General features: G+C 43.5%; 1 protein-coding gene across 1 annotated transcript in view; it reads right to left on the bottom strand.

The window, feature by feature from the left end:
- Window positions 1-13,192, bottom strand: part of KIAA1755 (KIAA1755 ortholog) — a 50,192-nt gene that overhangs the window by 24,421 nt on the left and 12,579 nt on the right. Inside the window, exons 6-9 of the mRNA XM_044299470.1 lie at window positions 7,815-7,901; window positions 6,163-6,279; window positions 4,682-4,780; window positions 4,063-4,211 (exon numbers count right to left, since the gene is read on the bottom strand). Of these exons, the coding sequence (XP_044155405.1) occupies window positions 4,063-4,211; window positions 4,682-4,780; window positions 6,163-6,279; window positions 7,815-7,901 (452 nt within the window). The remainder of the gene's footprint in view (window positions 1-4,062; window positions 4,212-4,681; window positions 4,781-6,162; window positions 6,280-7,814; window positions 7,902-13,192) is intronic.

A 13,192-nucleotide genomic window follows, 5' to 3' on the forward strand; every position in this document is an offset into this window, starting at 1 on the left:
CAGGTCTCACAAGCTGCTACATAGCGCTAAACACATTTACGCAAACCTGGCCACCAGAATCTCCGGGAAATAAGATCCACCTTGGATCTACTCCCAGGGTGTCCCACAAGGACATTATCATGATGTTCCTTGAACACCTTGTGTCGCAGTTCTGAAGGAACAAACAAGTTCCCTGAAGGACAGGAATCAAGTGCCTCACCTTGAGCCCCTCACCTTGCACATACCACCACTCCATCAATCAAAATTGGAGCGGGATCCTCCGAATCTCCCCCCAGGAAAGCTACGTGACAGAGCATCCGCTTTGACGTTTTTGATCAAAGGACGATAAGTGACCACAAAATTAAACCTGGTAAAGAACAATGACCATCTGGCCTGTCTAGGGTTCAGACGCTTTGCTGATTGCAGGTAAGCCAGATTCTTATGGTCAGTAATTACCGTAATCGGATGAATCGCTCCTTCTAGCCAATGATGCCATTCCTCAAAGACCAATTTGATGGCCAACAACTCTATTCCCAACATCATAGCTTCTTTCGGCGGCAGAGAGTTTCTTAGAGAAAAAAGCACATGGGCGCCACTTGTTAGGAGAGGGAACCTGCGACAAAACTGCTCTGACTCCCACTTCTGGGGAGTCCACCTCCACAATGAAGGGTTGAGACACATCGGGTTGAATCAGACTGGGAGCGGAAGCAAAACATTCCTTAATTGCATAAAAAGCCTGTAATCCCTCTTCCGACCAGAGAGAGAAGTCAGCGCCCTTCCTAGTCATATCGGTCAAAGGTTTGACAATAGTGGAATAATTCAGGATGAACTTCCTGTAGTAATTAGTAAATCCTAAAAACTGCATCAGAGCTTTCTGATTCTCCTGCCGGTCCCATTCTAGTACAGCACGGACCTTTTCGGGACCCATGCGAGAACCTGAGTCAGAGAGTAAGTAACCCAGAAACTGCAAATCCTGAACAGCAAACACACATTTTTCCAACTTACCATACAATTTATTCTCCCGAAGGATCAATAATACTTGTCTTAAATGATCCTGATGAGTCTCCATATCAGGTGAGTAAATCAGTATGTCATTGAGGTAAATAACGATAAACCTCCCCACCAAATGATGAAAAATGTAATTGATAAAGATCTCTTGATGAGCTTCAAGAGGTAGTCACCTGAAATGGTTTTCACTTCACAGGTGTGCCCTGTCAGGTTTAATAAGTGGGATTTCTTGCCTTATAAATGGGGTTGGGACCATCAGTTGTGTTGTGGAGAAGTCAGGTGGATACACAGCTGATAGTCTTACTGAATAGAATGTTAGAATTTGTATTATGGCAAGAAAAAAGCAACTAAGTAAAGAAAAACGAGTGGCCATCATTACTTTAAGAAATGAAGGTCAGTCAGTCCGAAAAATTGGGAAAACTTTGAAAGTGTCCCCAAGTGCAGTCACAAAAACCATCAAGCGCTACAAAGAAACTGCCTCACATGCGGACCGCCCCAGGAAAGGAAGACCAAGAGTCACCTCTGCTGCGGAGGATAAGTTCATCCGAGTCACCAGCCTCAGAAATCGCAGGTTAACAGCAGCTCAGATTAGAGACCAGGTCAATGCCACACAGAGTTCTTTTTATATTTAAATATTTTATTAATTATAAACACAAAAATTCATATCAATATTACATCTGTAGAATTATAAAATCCATAAGTCTGTCAATTCTGATTTGTGAGCATAATTAACAAAAGATTTCATACGAGTACCCATAATTATGTGGATATTAAGAGTCAAATGGAGATCTCACATACTGCTGGAGAAAGCAGGATTCACCCAGCGTCCGAAGCTTAATAAAGCGGATGCAGGAAGCATCTCATTTGGCGTAATATTATCTATAGGGGGCAGGGATCAGAGGCCCGCAGCCTAGACGGCCGCCAGGCAGCGAACGCGCACCACGTACGCCCTCCTCCAGACATGGGTGAGCACAATCGGCAGGATTAGCAATCATGTGAACAGTCACCTGATACTCACATAGACCACACGTAGCGGGCTTACAGTGATCTTTGATCTGAAACATTTCATAAAGCAAGAGAGGGGGTCCGGCAGTCTTCTCTCGCAGTGGTGGAGAAACCGCTCACATATTTTACTGCCTCATCCCCAGGTGATTAAAATTGAGTATTAATGCCCTGCTTATCCGTATCTCACATGTATTCACATTAGTATCTCATATGCCAAAGGACTCAGATCGAGTATCACTCGACAGTCACCGGCAATTAAAGAGAATGTGGACAAAGACACAACCAAAGACTAACTCCGTCCAATTAAGAGAACATCCTAGTAGCACCCATACCACACATGTGTCAAATCACTGCCCGCAGTCCAACCTCATGTCTGACAGGAAGAACCGCGTCTCGGGTCACACCCGATGCCCGGCCCCCCCGAAGTCCCGGGCCCCGGACCCCCGCCCATAAACCGCACAGTATTATGGATAGGTAAAAAATTTAACCATTATTTAATGCTGGTAGGTCCTGCCGTCCTCCAGTATTCTTAGAGATTCTCTAGTGCTCAAGTGTAACTTCACATTCTTCAACAATTACAATTCATATAGAAAAGACCAGACTAATGAGATCTGCCCCCACCCAATGCCACACAGAGTTCTAGCAGCAGACACATCTCTAGAACAACTGTTAAGAGGAGACTGTGTGAATCAGGCCTTCATGGTAGAATATCTGCTAGGAAACCACTGCTAAGGACAGGCAACAAGCAGAGGAGACTTGTTTGGGCTAAAGAACACAAGGAATGGACATTAGACCAGTGGAAATCTGTGCTTTGGTCTGATGAGTCCAAATTTAAGATCTTTGGTTCCAACCACCGTGTCTTTGTGCGACGCAGAAAAGGTGAACGGATAGACTCTACATGCCTGGTTCCCACCGTGAAGCATGGAGGAGGAGGTGTGATGGTGTGGGGGTGCTTTGCTGGTGACACTGTTGGGGATTTATTCAAAATTGAAGGCATACTGAACCAGCATGGCTATCACAGCATCTTGCAGCGGCATGCTATTCCATCCGGTTTGCGTTTAGTTGGACCATCATTTATTTTTCAACAGGACAATGACCCCAAACACACCTCCAGGCTGTGTAAGGGCTATTTGACCATGAAGGAGAGTGATGGGGTGCTGTGCCAGATGACCTGGCCTCCACAGTCACCAGACCTGAACCCAATCGAGATGGTTTGGGGTGAGCTGGACCTCAGAGTGAAGGCAAAAGTGCCAACAAGTGCTAAGCATCTCTGGGAACTCCTTCAAGACTGTTGGAAGACCATTTCAGGTGACTACCTCTTGAAGCTCATCAAGAGAATGCCAAGAGTGTGCAAAACAGTAATCAAAGCAAAAGGTGGCTACTTTGAAGAACCTAGAATATGACATATTTTCTGTTGTTTCACAGTTTTTTGTTATGTATATAATTCCATATGCGTTTTTTCATAGTCATGAAAATATAAAAAAAACTCTTTGAATGAGAAGGTGTGTCCAAACTTTTGGTCTGTACTGTATATGTTGAGGGGAGGCGGGTATTTACGGCGCTCCTCCACCACGTCACCGTCACGTGCCTTACATTCCTGCACTAGTGACCCGCATCTGCTGTGTTTTAACCGACAATAAAGCTGCGATTTGTGAACATTTGGTGAGTGCCGCTTTTTCTTCTACTTTTTTATTCATGTAATTTGGATCGTTTGCTCAGCAGAGCACCGCCGGTATCACTGCATATTTCTTGGACTGGAGTTCCGTTATTATCGTATTACGCTGAGTAGTGCCGGCTGTGTTTCTATGTATATTTGTTAGCTTTATATATTAGATTTAATAAAAATGGCTGCTGTGGCCGATTTTATCCGAAATATTGTCCGACTTTTATTCGCTGGTGGGTTTAAGAAAGTTAAGGGGTTTAGGGAGACCCGAGCAGTCTAACCAATACCTTAGTCATGAGTCTTTAGAATCGATGTGCTCATCTCTAATTGTAACTGAAGTACAAGACCTTCCCTTTGTGATTAGCTGTATACTGGCACATTAAGATAGTGGGTTGAGTTATAGTTACCTGACATCCTGAGAGCAGTAGAAGCGAGTTGCCTCCTTGCGAAGTCTAGCCAGTGTGGTCCCTCCTTCCCGCTGTAAGGAAACTAAACGAGAGTCGCTTAAAACCACCTTCATCAACTCCCGGTACTGACCCATTTTCTCCTCTACTTCCTATGAAGATATAAAATAAACTGTTTGCTCAGCAAGTCTAAAGCTACATTTACACAGGCCTAGCAGCAGTTAATTGTCGAGAAGAGGCGTTCCTTCCCGACAGTCGTGTTCTCATTCAGTGATGATGAAGCAATGCATTTACTTGAAGCAATCTCCTCCACAATATGAGGACCCCATACAAAATCATTTCTCCTGAGCAGCAGAGTTCTGTTTAGAGAGCACGATCTGCTGCCCGGGAACGATGATTGAGGTGTCCGCACCTTCGATCATTTCATCTGATGAACAGGCGTTTTGATCATTCCTTGGTTGATCTGCGGCACCTTTAGATGGGAAGATTATCAGGAGCATGCATGCGTTCATGGGAATGCTCGTTCCCGATAATCGGCCTGATATTCAGGCCATGTAAATCCAGTTTAAGACTTTTACTATCTCTCACAAAAACAATAGAATTATCGGGATGTGACCATTACCTTGGAATCCTGCAGAGTGTTGCCTTCACCCAGTTCTTGGATGGCATGCTGCAGTAAATCGGAGGCTTTTCGGAGGTCTGCTGAGAAAGAATCTAGCTTCTGAAAAACATAATCCAAGATTTTTATAAGAAAAAATAGTTGATAAAATGTAGATTAGATAGAACTGTTTTCTACTACTCTTTTCCGTAACTCTAAGACACTTCTATGTGCAATGAGCATGGCTATTTCCGTAATCCTCTCTATTCAAACCCAGCCTGGATATGAGCCCCCTATGTATAGTTTAAAAAAAGTCCAAAAATCCTGTAGCTTTTGCACTGGCCTCTAAGCCTAATAATTTATCAAAACTTCCTGCTCTATGGAAATCCCTTTTCAGCAATCATTTTTATTATCATCACAGGCAGATAACACATCTATAGATCCACCATTCATTTGTATTAGGCCCCATGCACACGGCCGTGTTTCTCAGCCGTGTGCGGGCCGTGGAACCGCGGCCTGGATCCCTCCTGAGAGCAGGAGCGCACGGCGTCACTGGTTGCTATGACGCCGTGCGCTCCCTGCTGCCGGCACAGTACAGTAATACACTGGTATAGATCATACCAGTGTACTACTGTATTGCGGTTCCACGGCCCGCACACGGCTGTGAACAACGGCCGTGTGCATGGGGCCTTACATATGTTTTAATCATTTTTCAAGGTTTATCTATCCTCTTTTTTGCAAAGTCCCTTGCCACAGTCCAAGTTTTGTGCTTATGTGAGATCAAACAGAAACTAACATAATAAGGCTACTGAGATATGAGAACATGTACTGCAGCTCCTGTAAGTCCAGTATAACAGGCGTATTCCTGACAGCCGTCGTAGGCTACTTTCCCCCTCGCGTTTGGTGAGGATCTGTCTTGTATCTGCACAGATGGATCTGCACCGATAATGCAAATGATTGCATCCGTTCATAACGGATCAGTTTGCATTATTCATAAAAAAAAAAAAAAAAGTCTAAGTCAAAACTGATTCATCTTGACTTACTTTTAAAGTCAATGGGGGACGGATCCGTTTTTAATTGCACCATATTGGGTCAGTGAAAACGGATCCGTCCCCATTGACTTACATTGTAAGTCAGGACGGATCCGTTTGGCTCCTCATCGTCAGGCGGACATCAAAACGCTGCAAGCTGTGTGTTAGTGTCCTCCTGAAAAGCGCAAGAGAGACCAAACGCAGCCAAATTGATGCATTCTGAACGGATCCTTATCCATTCAGAATGCATTGAGGCTGAACTGATCTGTTTGTGGCCGCTTGTGAGAGCCCTGAAACGGATCTCACAAGCGGACCCAGAAACGCCAGTGTGAAAGTAGCCTAACTGATCAAGGTTCTTGACAAATGCACAAGAAAAATTCACTAGAGAACTGAAGACATAAGTTGTGACATGTGAAGCTACAATAGAAATACCAAGCTGAAGCGTATTTATTTATTGCCAGCAGGCAGTGGCACCTGATAAAATTGGACCCACTCGCTGTGGCAGTATGGGTAGGTGCCTCCAAGGTCCCAGGTCAACTGTCCAATGTCCACATATCTGCCTAGAGATTTCAATGATGTTAGGACTTCCACCTACAAGTACAAACATTAAGAAAGTATGAACACCTTGGCAGAATGAAAAAGAAAAAAAATGGTATTTTTTATTTAATATATATTACTTACAACCTGAATTCTGAAAAAGTTGGGCGCTGTATAAAATGTAGATGTAAAATAAAACAGAATTTAATGATTTTTAAATCTCATAGATCCATATTTTATTCACATTACATCATAGAACACATATCAGATGTTGAAAGTGAGACATTATTCCATTTCATTAAAACATTTAACTAATTTAGAACTTGATGACAGCAATGCATCTTCAAAAACTTGGAACGGGGCCGTGTCTACAACAGCCTGTAAGCGTCTCTGGAAGGGAGGAGAATAATTTCTGGACTTTTGGGAGAGGAATGTTGTCTTGTTCTTCTCTGATAGGATTCTAGCTGCTCAACAACACTGGGTCTTCTTTGCTGAATTTTTCATTTCATGACGCGCCAAATGTTTTCTATTGGTGAAAGATCTGGACTGCAGGCAGGCCACCTCAGCACCCAGACTCTTCTATGAAGCCATACTGTTGTGATGGATGCAGTATGTGGTTTAGCTTTTGTCTTGCTGAACTATGCAAGCCTTCCCTGAAAGAGACGTCTGGATGGGAGCATATGTTGTTCTAAAACAACATTGATAATGCTTTTCTATATGTGTAAGCTGCCCACGCCATAGGCACTAATGCAGCCACACACCATAAGAGATGAAGGTTTTTAAACTGTGCGCTAATAACAAGCTGGACGGTCCCTCTCCTCTTGAGTCCGCAGTACATGATATCCATGGTTTCAAAAAAGAATTTCCGAATTTTGATTCATCTGGCCACAGAATGGTTTTGCATTTTGCCTCAGTCCATTTTAAATGTGCTTTGGACAAGAGAAGACAGTGGCGTTTTTGGATCCTGTTGACATATAGTTTCTTCTTTTGATGATACAACTTTTACTTGCATTTGTGGATTGCATATTGATCTGTGTTCACGGACAATGATTTCTGAAAGTGTTCCTGAGCTGATGTAGTGATTTCCAGTACATAATTATGCCTGTCTTTAAAGTAGTGCAGTCTGAGGGCCTGTAGATCACGACATGAGCATTTAACATTGACCGCTTCCCAGATGTTTACAGACTGTCCCAAATTTCGGGAGATTTTTCTGCCATCAAGTAAATTTTTTTCATAAAATTGTAAAATGTCTCACTTCTCAACATCTGATATGTGTTCTGTGATCTATTGTGAATACAATATGGATCCATGAGATTTGTAAATCAGTGCAAGTTTTTACTTACATTTATTTATATGTTACCAAGTGTCCCAACTTTTTGGGAATTGGGGTTGTACAACCAAGGGACAGACTGACTTAAGGATTTAGAAAAAAAATGGCTGCTTTTTCACAAACTGCATTGCTGTTATCATAGGCTGTGTCTGGTATTGCAGCTTAGCTCCATTTAGTTATCAACAGCCCATTTCTAAATGCATCAGATCAGAATACAGATATAGAAGGGAGGAATGAGATAAGGGCAGTAAGGACTTACCTGTAGTCCAGGCATCCTGTCCAGCTGGGGAGCTGTTTCCTTTTCTACAAGAATGACAGTGCTCTGGATAGAGCCAGGAGAGGAAGCCTGCAGAGTGAAGGGAGATAGTCAGGAGAAAGCTACATGTTATCAGAAAATAGCCTACTGCTTAAAACACGATTTTATGTAAAGGATATTTTTTACAAATTTTCCCATTTTTTAATACTATGTCAATCACTATATATATATTTTTTTAATAATCCTACATTACTGAAATTTTTGCCTTGGCCTCTAAGTCTAATAATATGTTCTGTGAATATCACTTCTCAGCAGTCATTTCATTATCATCACAGGCAGGATAATAATGACTGATAATACTTTTGTATAGACAACACAGAATCTGCCATTCATGATAGGTGATGTACCAGCTTAGGTATCTCTCCCTGTACAGTGATTTCTACACAGGTCACTGAGCATAGCCAGAACACTCTGGCTTAGAAGTCAAGATATCATTTCCATTGTGCTTATGGCCCATGTGGCTGCTGTGAAGCATATTTCTGAATGCTGTGGAAGGGTCACGGAACTGAAGTGCGGGTAAGGGCAGCATACGATGTTCCATTTGCATCTTTTGTGGCCCCATTAAAATGAATGGTTCCGCAACAGATTCGCAAAATTGCGGAACGGATGCAGACAGTAAGATACGATTGTGTGAAATGACCCTTTAGCTGTTGTATTGCATTTGTGGCGCTATTGTCCGACCATTGGATGTGACTTTACCATGTACTGCAAGTGCCTCATACTTTCGGCAGGTGGAGCAGCAGAATAGTTGCTTTGGTAAATTTCATTTTTGCAATCCTTTCAGGTTCTAACCCTTATGGGACCTATACACTGGTCGAGCATCGGGCAGACCATCTCTAACAAGGGTTTGTGGGAACGCTCATTAGCAATAATCTGATGGTGTAAAGGTGCCACCAATTACCCATGAACAAGTGAAACACTCGTTCATTGGGTAATAGGATTGTTCATACGGACATCTAAATCATCGTTTGGCAGCAGCAGATCAGGCTGTCTAAATAGCCTCTGCTGCCAGCAAACAATGATTCTATATGGGGAAGAGCGATGGCATTAGCGATCACTCCTCTCCATACTGTGGAGGAGATCTCTGCATGTAAATATAGTCTACTTCACTGTGGTCTCCTTCCCGACAATCATCTGCACAACTGAGCAGTGTAAAGGAACCTTTAGTTTACTGGGTCCTGGACAACCTCATTAAGATATATTTTGTTATCGCTCTTCGAGAACGCTTGAAGTGCCTTCCAAAGTGGTAAGTTTCCACAAATTTCCAGGCACCATGCACATGGCAGAGATACATACCAGGAGCTTGTCGGCGGCACATAGAGCTCTGCTGTGGGTGCCTTTGTATAGGACCACATTATGAAACATGTCTTCTGGAGGAGAATATCCCCATAATTTGGCTACTGGTGGAAAATGGCCTTTGTTTTTTTCTTCGAATACAGTAGAATTTTGAGAAAAAGAAATCATCTCTTTCCTTTGCAAGAAACTGTAGGCCTACAGAGATAGAGTGTGGGCCCATATCACTGTATTATGACTTTATACAACACCTCTACAGGTCCTAACGCAGCCATGTGCATGAGGCCTAAGGTGGCATTGTCCTAACCGTTGGTCTCACCCTCGGAGTCTACTATTCTTAAAGATACATGAGAGCTGCACTATAAAATACTCAAGCAATAAGTGCAATAAATGCAGATGTGAATGTAAAACTGTAGCAAAAGCTTAAGATAAAGTAAAAAATAAATCCTATGTAATGTTCTGTCAGGGCCGTCTTTACCAAGGGGCAAAAGGGGCAGCTGCCCTGGGCCCAGTTGCTCCTGGGGGACCCAAGGCAGCTGCCTCTTGAGCCTACTAGCTACTGCCCTGGGTGTCAGGCTGTCGGCTACACAGGCATCATGATCGTTCTGTGTTAATGATCTTAATTCTAGGACCTTAATGAGTTTTGATCTAGGACCTTAATGACATCATTACCATGTGACCAGTAACCTAGCGATTACTGGTCACATGGCTATGAGGTCATCACAGGTCCTACTGAGTGTTGCAGAAGTTAACTGTGGAGCTTTTTTGTGTAAAGATTACATCAGAAAAAGGTGACAGGGGCTGTTATGTTAATATACTGTAAACTACTGTATAGTGGGGTGCTGTATACTGTGTGGTGGGCTGTATACTGTGGGGGGGGGGGGTGGCCTGTATACTGTGTGGTGGGCTGTATACTGTGGGGGGCCTGTATAGTGTGGGGGGGAGTGCTATACTGCTGTACTGTATCTTGTGTGGGGGGCTGTATACTGTGGGTGCGGTATAGTGTGGAGTGCTATACTGCTGTACTGTATAGTGTGGGGTGCTGTATCGTGTATAGTTTGGGGTGCTGTATACAGTGAGGTGTTGTATACCGTGAGGTGCTGTATACTGTGGGCTGCTATACTGCTCTACTATATACTGTGGGGTACTGTATAGTGTGGGGTGCTAAACTGCATACTGTGTGGTGCTGTATACTATAGGGTGCTATACTGCATACTGTGGCTTGCTGTATACTATAGGGTGCTATACTGCATACTGTGGGTTGCTGTATACTATAGGGTGCTGTACTGCATACTGTGGGTTGCTGTATACTATAGGGTGCTATACTGCATACTGTGTGGTGCTGTATACTATAGGGTGCTATACTGCATACTGTGGGGTGCTGGGGTGCACTGTAACGCTAGGGTGAGCCGAGCCCTGGTCTCCTTCCTGCAGAGCGGTGCCCACTTCCAGCCCAGAACACTGATCCTGAGCCGCTGGAGTCTTCAGAACTGGAAGTAATTACAGTCATTTACTGGACTCTACCAGATGTGTGGATTTTTTGTGTGTGTGTTGTGGTGGAGGCCGTGATTGCCTGCTAAGGTGTGGGAAGGTGGGATCCAGGGGGCCCAAGTAAATTTTTGCCCAGGGTCCAATCAATATTAAAGACGGCCCTGTGTTCTGTAGGAGGTGATGGACTCTCAGTTCCTCAATAAGTCAAATTGAGCAGACAATAGTCTCATGTCATGGAATTATTACGCAGTGATTACCCATCACAATTGCCAGCATGCCATCAACCCTAGACAGGATCAGCCCTATAGCTGCACTGTGGCAGTCATTCAAAGCCCTGGTTTGCAATTAAAAGTAGTCTTTGTCAATAAAATCCTGTTTTTGTTAATAAAAGGAAGTCTCGCTCATTAGGGGATACTCCCTCCCACGTCTCTTGACTGTCAATGGCGGCACTGCTTGTGTTCCTGTATAATGCCGGCATCAAATTATGTAAATGAGTGGCGTGAGATAGACTACAATGAAGGTAGGCATCTAATGGAGGTCTAGGGGTGACTTTCCGCTCTTGTATTGCTTATTGAAAAGCACTTATGAGTTGAGACACAGACAAAGCTATTGTAGACAGTGTAATAAAGACATTAGAGCAGATCAATTTAAGAGGTTACCCAGGAATTTGCTGACCAATTCATAGGATAGGTCATCAATGTCAGATTGGTTTGGGGGCCGACTCCCGGCAGCCCTGCCAATCAGCTGTTTGATGAGGCCGCTACACTCTCTTCACGGCTTACCAAACACAGCGCCGTACCTTGTATAGTGGCTGTGTCTGGTATTGCAACTCACTTGAATGGGACTGATCTTCACATAGGCCACTTGACCCATGTATGGTGATGTCACTGGTCTAAGATGAGGCATAAGCACTGACAGATCACTGTGGCCTCTTCCAACAGCTGATTGGTAGTGATGCTGTTATTGATGACCTATCCTGAGGATAGGTCATCAAAAGTAAATTCCGGATAACCCCTTTAAGACTGACATTTCATATAACATTCTCAAAAAGGATCATTGGAGTGACTGGAGTTAAATCAATTAAGAAGCAAACACCTCATAAAAAACACCTGTCCAGACGATGAACCCTATTAAACCAGGCGTACTGTCCGGTGGAGTTGATCCTGCTGACTACAATGATACCTGTCTTGTGAAAATTGGTGCCAGAGAAAAAAGACTTATATTCTGTATACAAATCATAACTTCAGCGCACCGAGGGGTGGGGCCAGCACACCTCAGGGTTCCAGGGCTGGCCCCACCCTTCAGTGTACTGAAGCCCTCATTTACCTAAAGAATAAAAGTCTTATTATTTTTTTCTCTGGAACGCCGCAACCAGTTTTCACAAGAAAGGTACTATTTTAATCAGCAGGATAAACCCAACCAAGCAGTAGGCCTGGTTTAATAAGTTTGATGCTGCTGACAGATGATCTTCAATATATTTAATACATTTTATCTTGAACAGGTGTAGATTTACTAAGGTGAGATGAGACACAGTCTTGATCACCGGCGGGGAAACGGCAGAGCTCTTTGGCGTCCGATGTTACAATAGCTCTCATTGAGCCAGCCCGGCCGGGACTGTGTCTCATCTCGCCTTATTAAAGGGAACCTGTCACCGGGATTTTGTGTATAGAGCTGAGGACATGGCTTGCCAAAGGGCCGCTAGCACATCCGCAATACCCCGTCCCTATAGCTCTGTGTGCTTTTATTGTTTTAAAAAAGCGATTTGATACATATGCAAATTAACCTGAGATGAGTCAGGGACAGGACTCATCTCAGATTAATTTGCATATCTATCAAATCGGTTATTTTACACAATAAAAGCACACAGAGCTATGGGGACTGGGTATTGTGGATGTGCTAGCGGCCATCTAGCAACCCATGTCCTCAGCTCTATACATAAAATCCCTTTAATGGTGAGATGAGACAACACCTTTAAGGCCAAATGTTACATGATTTTCTGGCTTTAGCATTGATAAATCTGTCTAGAAGTTACCGGCCGTCTCCGTCCAATATACCATGCCCATTTTTCAACATTTGCCAGGCACAGTGTAAATAGTGAAATCTTTTTTCAGCAATTGCTTGCAGAAATTGAGATTTTTTTTAAATAAAAAAACTGTCACAAAGCTGTTAATAAATCCCCCCCCCCCCCCCCCCTTTAGTTTAGTTTTTCAGGCCATGAAGCCAAACATGCTCGGATCGGTGGTCACTACCCTTCCCTCGGTGCTTTTGATGAATCAAAGTGCAGTATTCAGCAGGGGGCAACAGAGAGCTGAGGAGAACACAATTCATGCTGAACTACTGTATTACCAATGTCTTTAGCAGGTAATTGATGAATGGTAATGTCATAGGAAAGGTCTGAGGAGCACAGTACTGAGCCCCATCAGACTGCAGAGCGTCCGAATACTGAGCGGTACGTCACTTACACAGACGTCTGAATAACAAAACAGATGAATTCTACTTAATCATGCACACGAACATATTTTCTTTATGTGTCCATT

This window comes from Bufo gargarizans, chromosome 6 (assembly GCF_014858855.1).
Source record: "Bufo gargarizans isolate SCDJY-AF-19 chromosome 6, ASM1485885v1, whole genome shotgun sequence".
NCBI classification, from domain to species: Eukaryota; Metazoa; Chordata; class Amphibia; order Anura; family Bufonidae; genus Bufo; species Bufo gargarizans.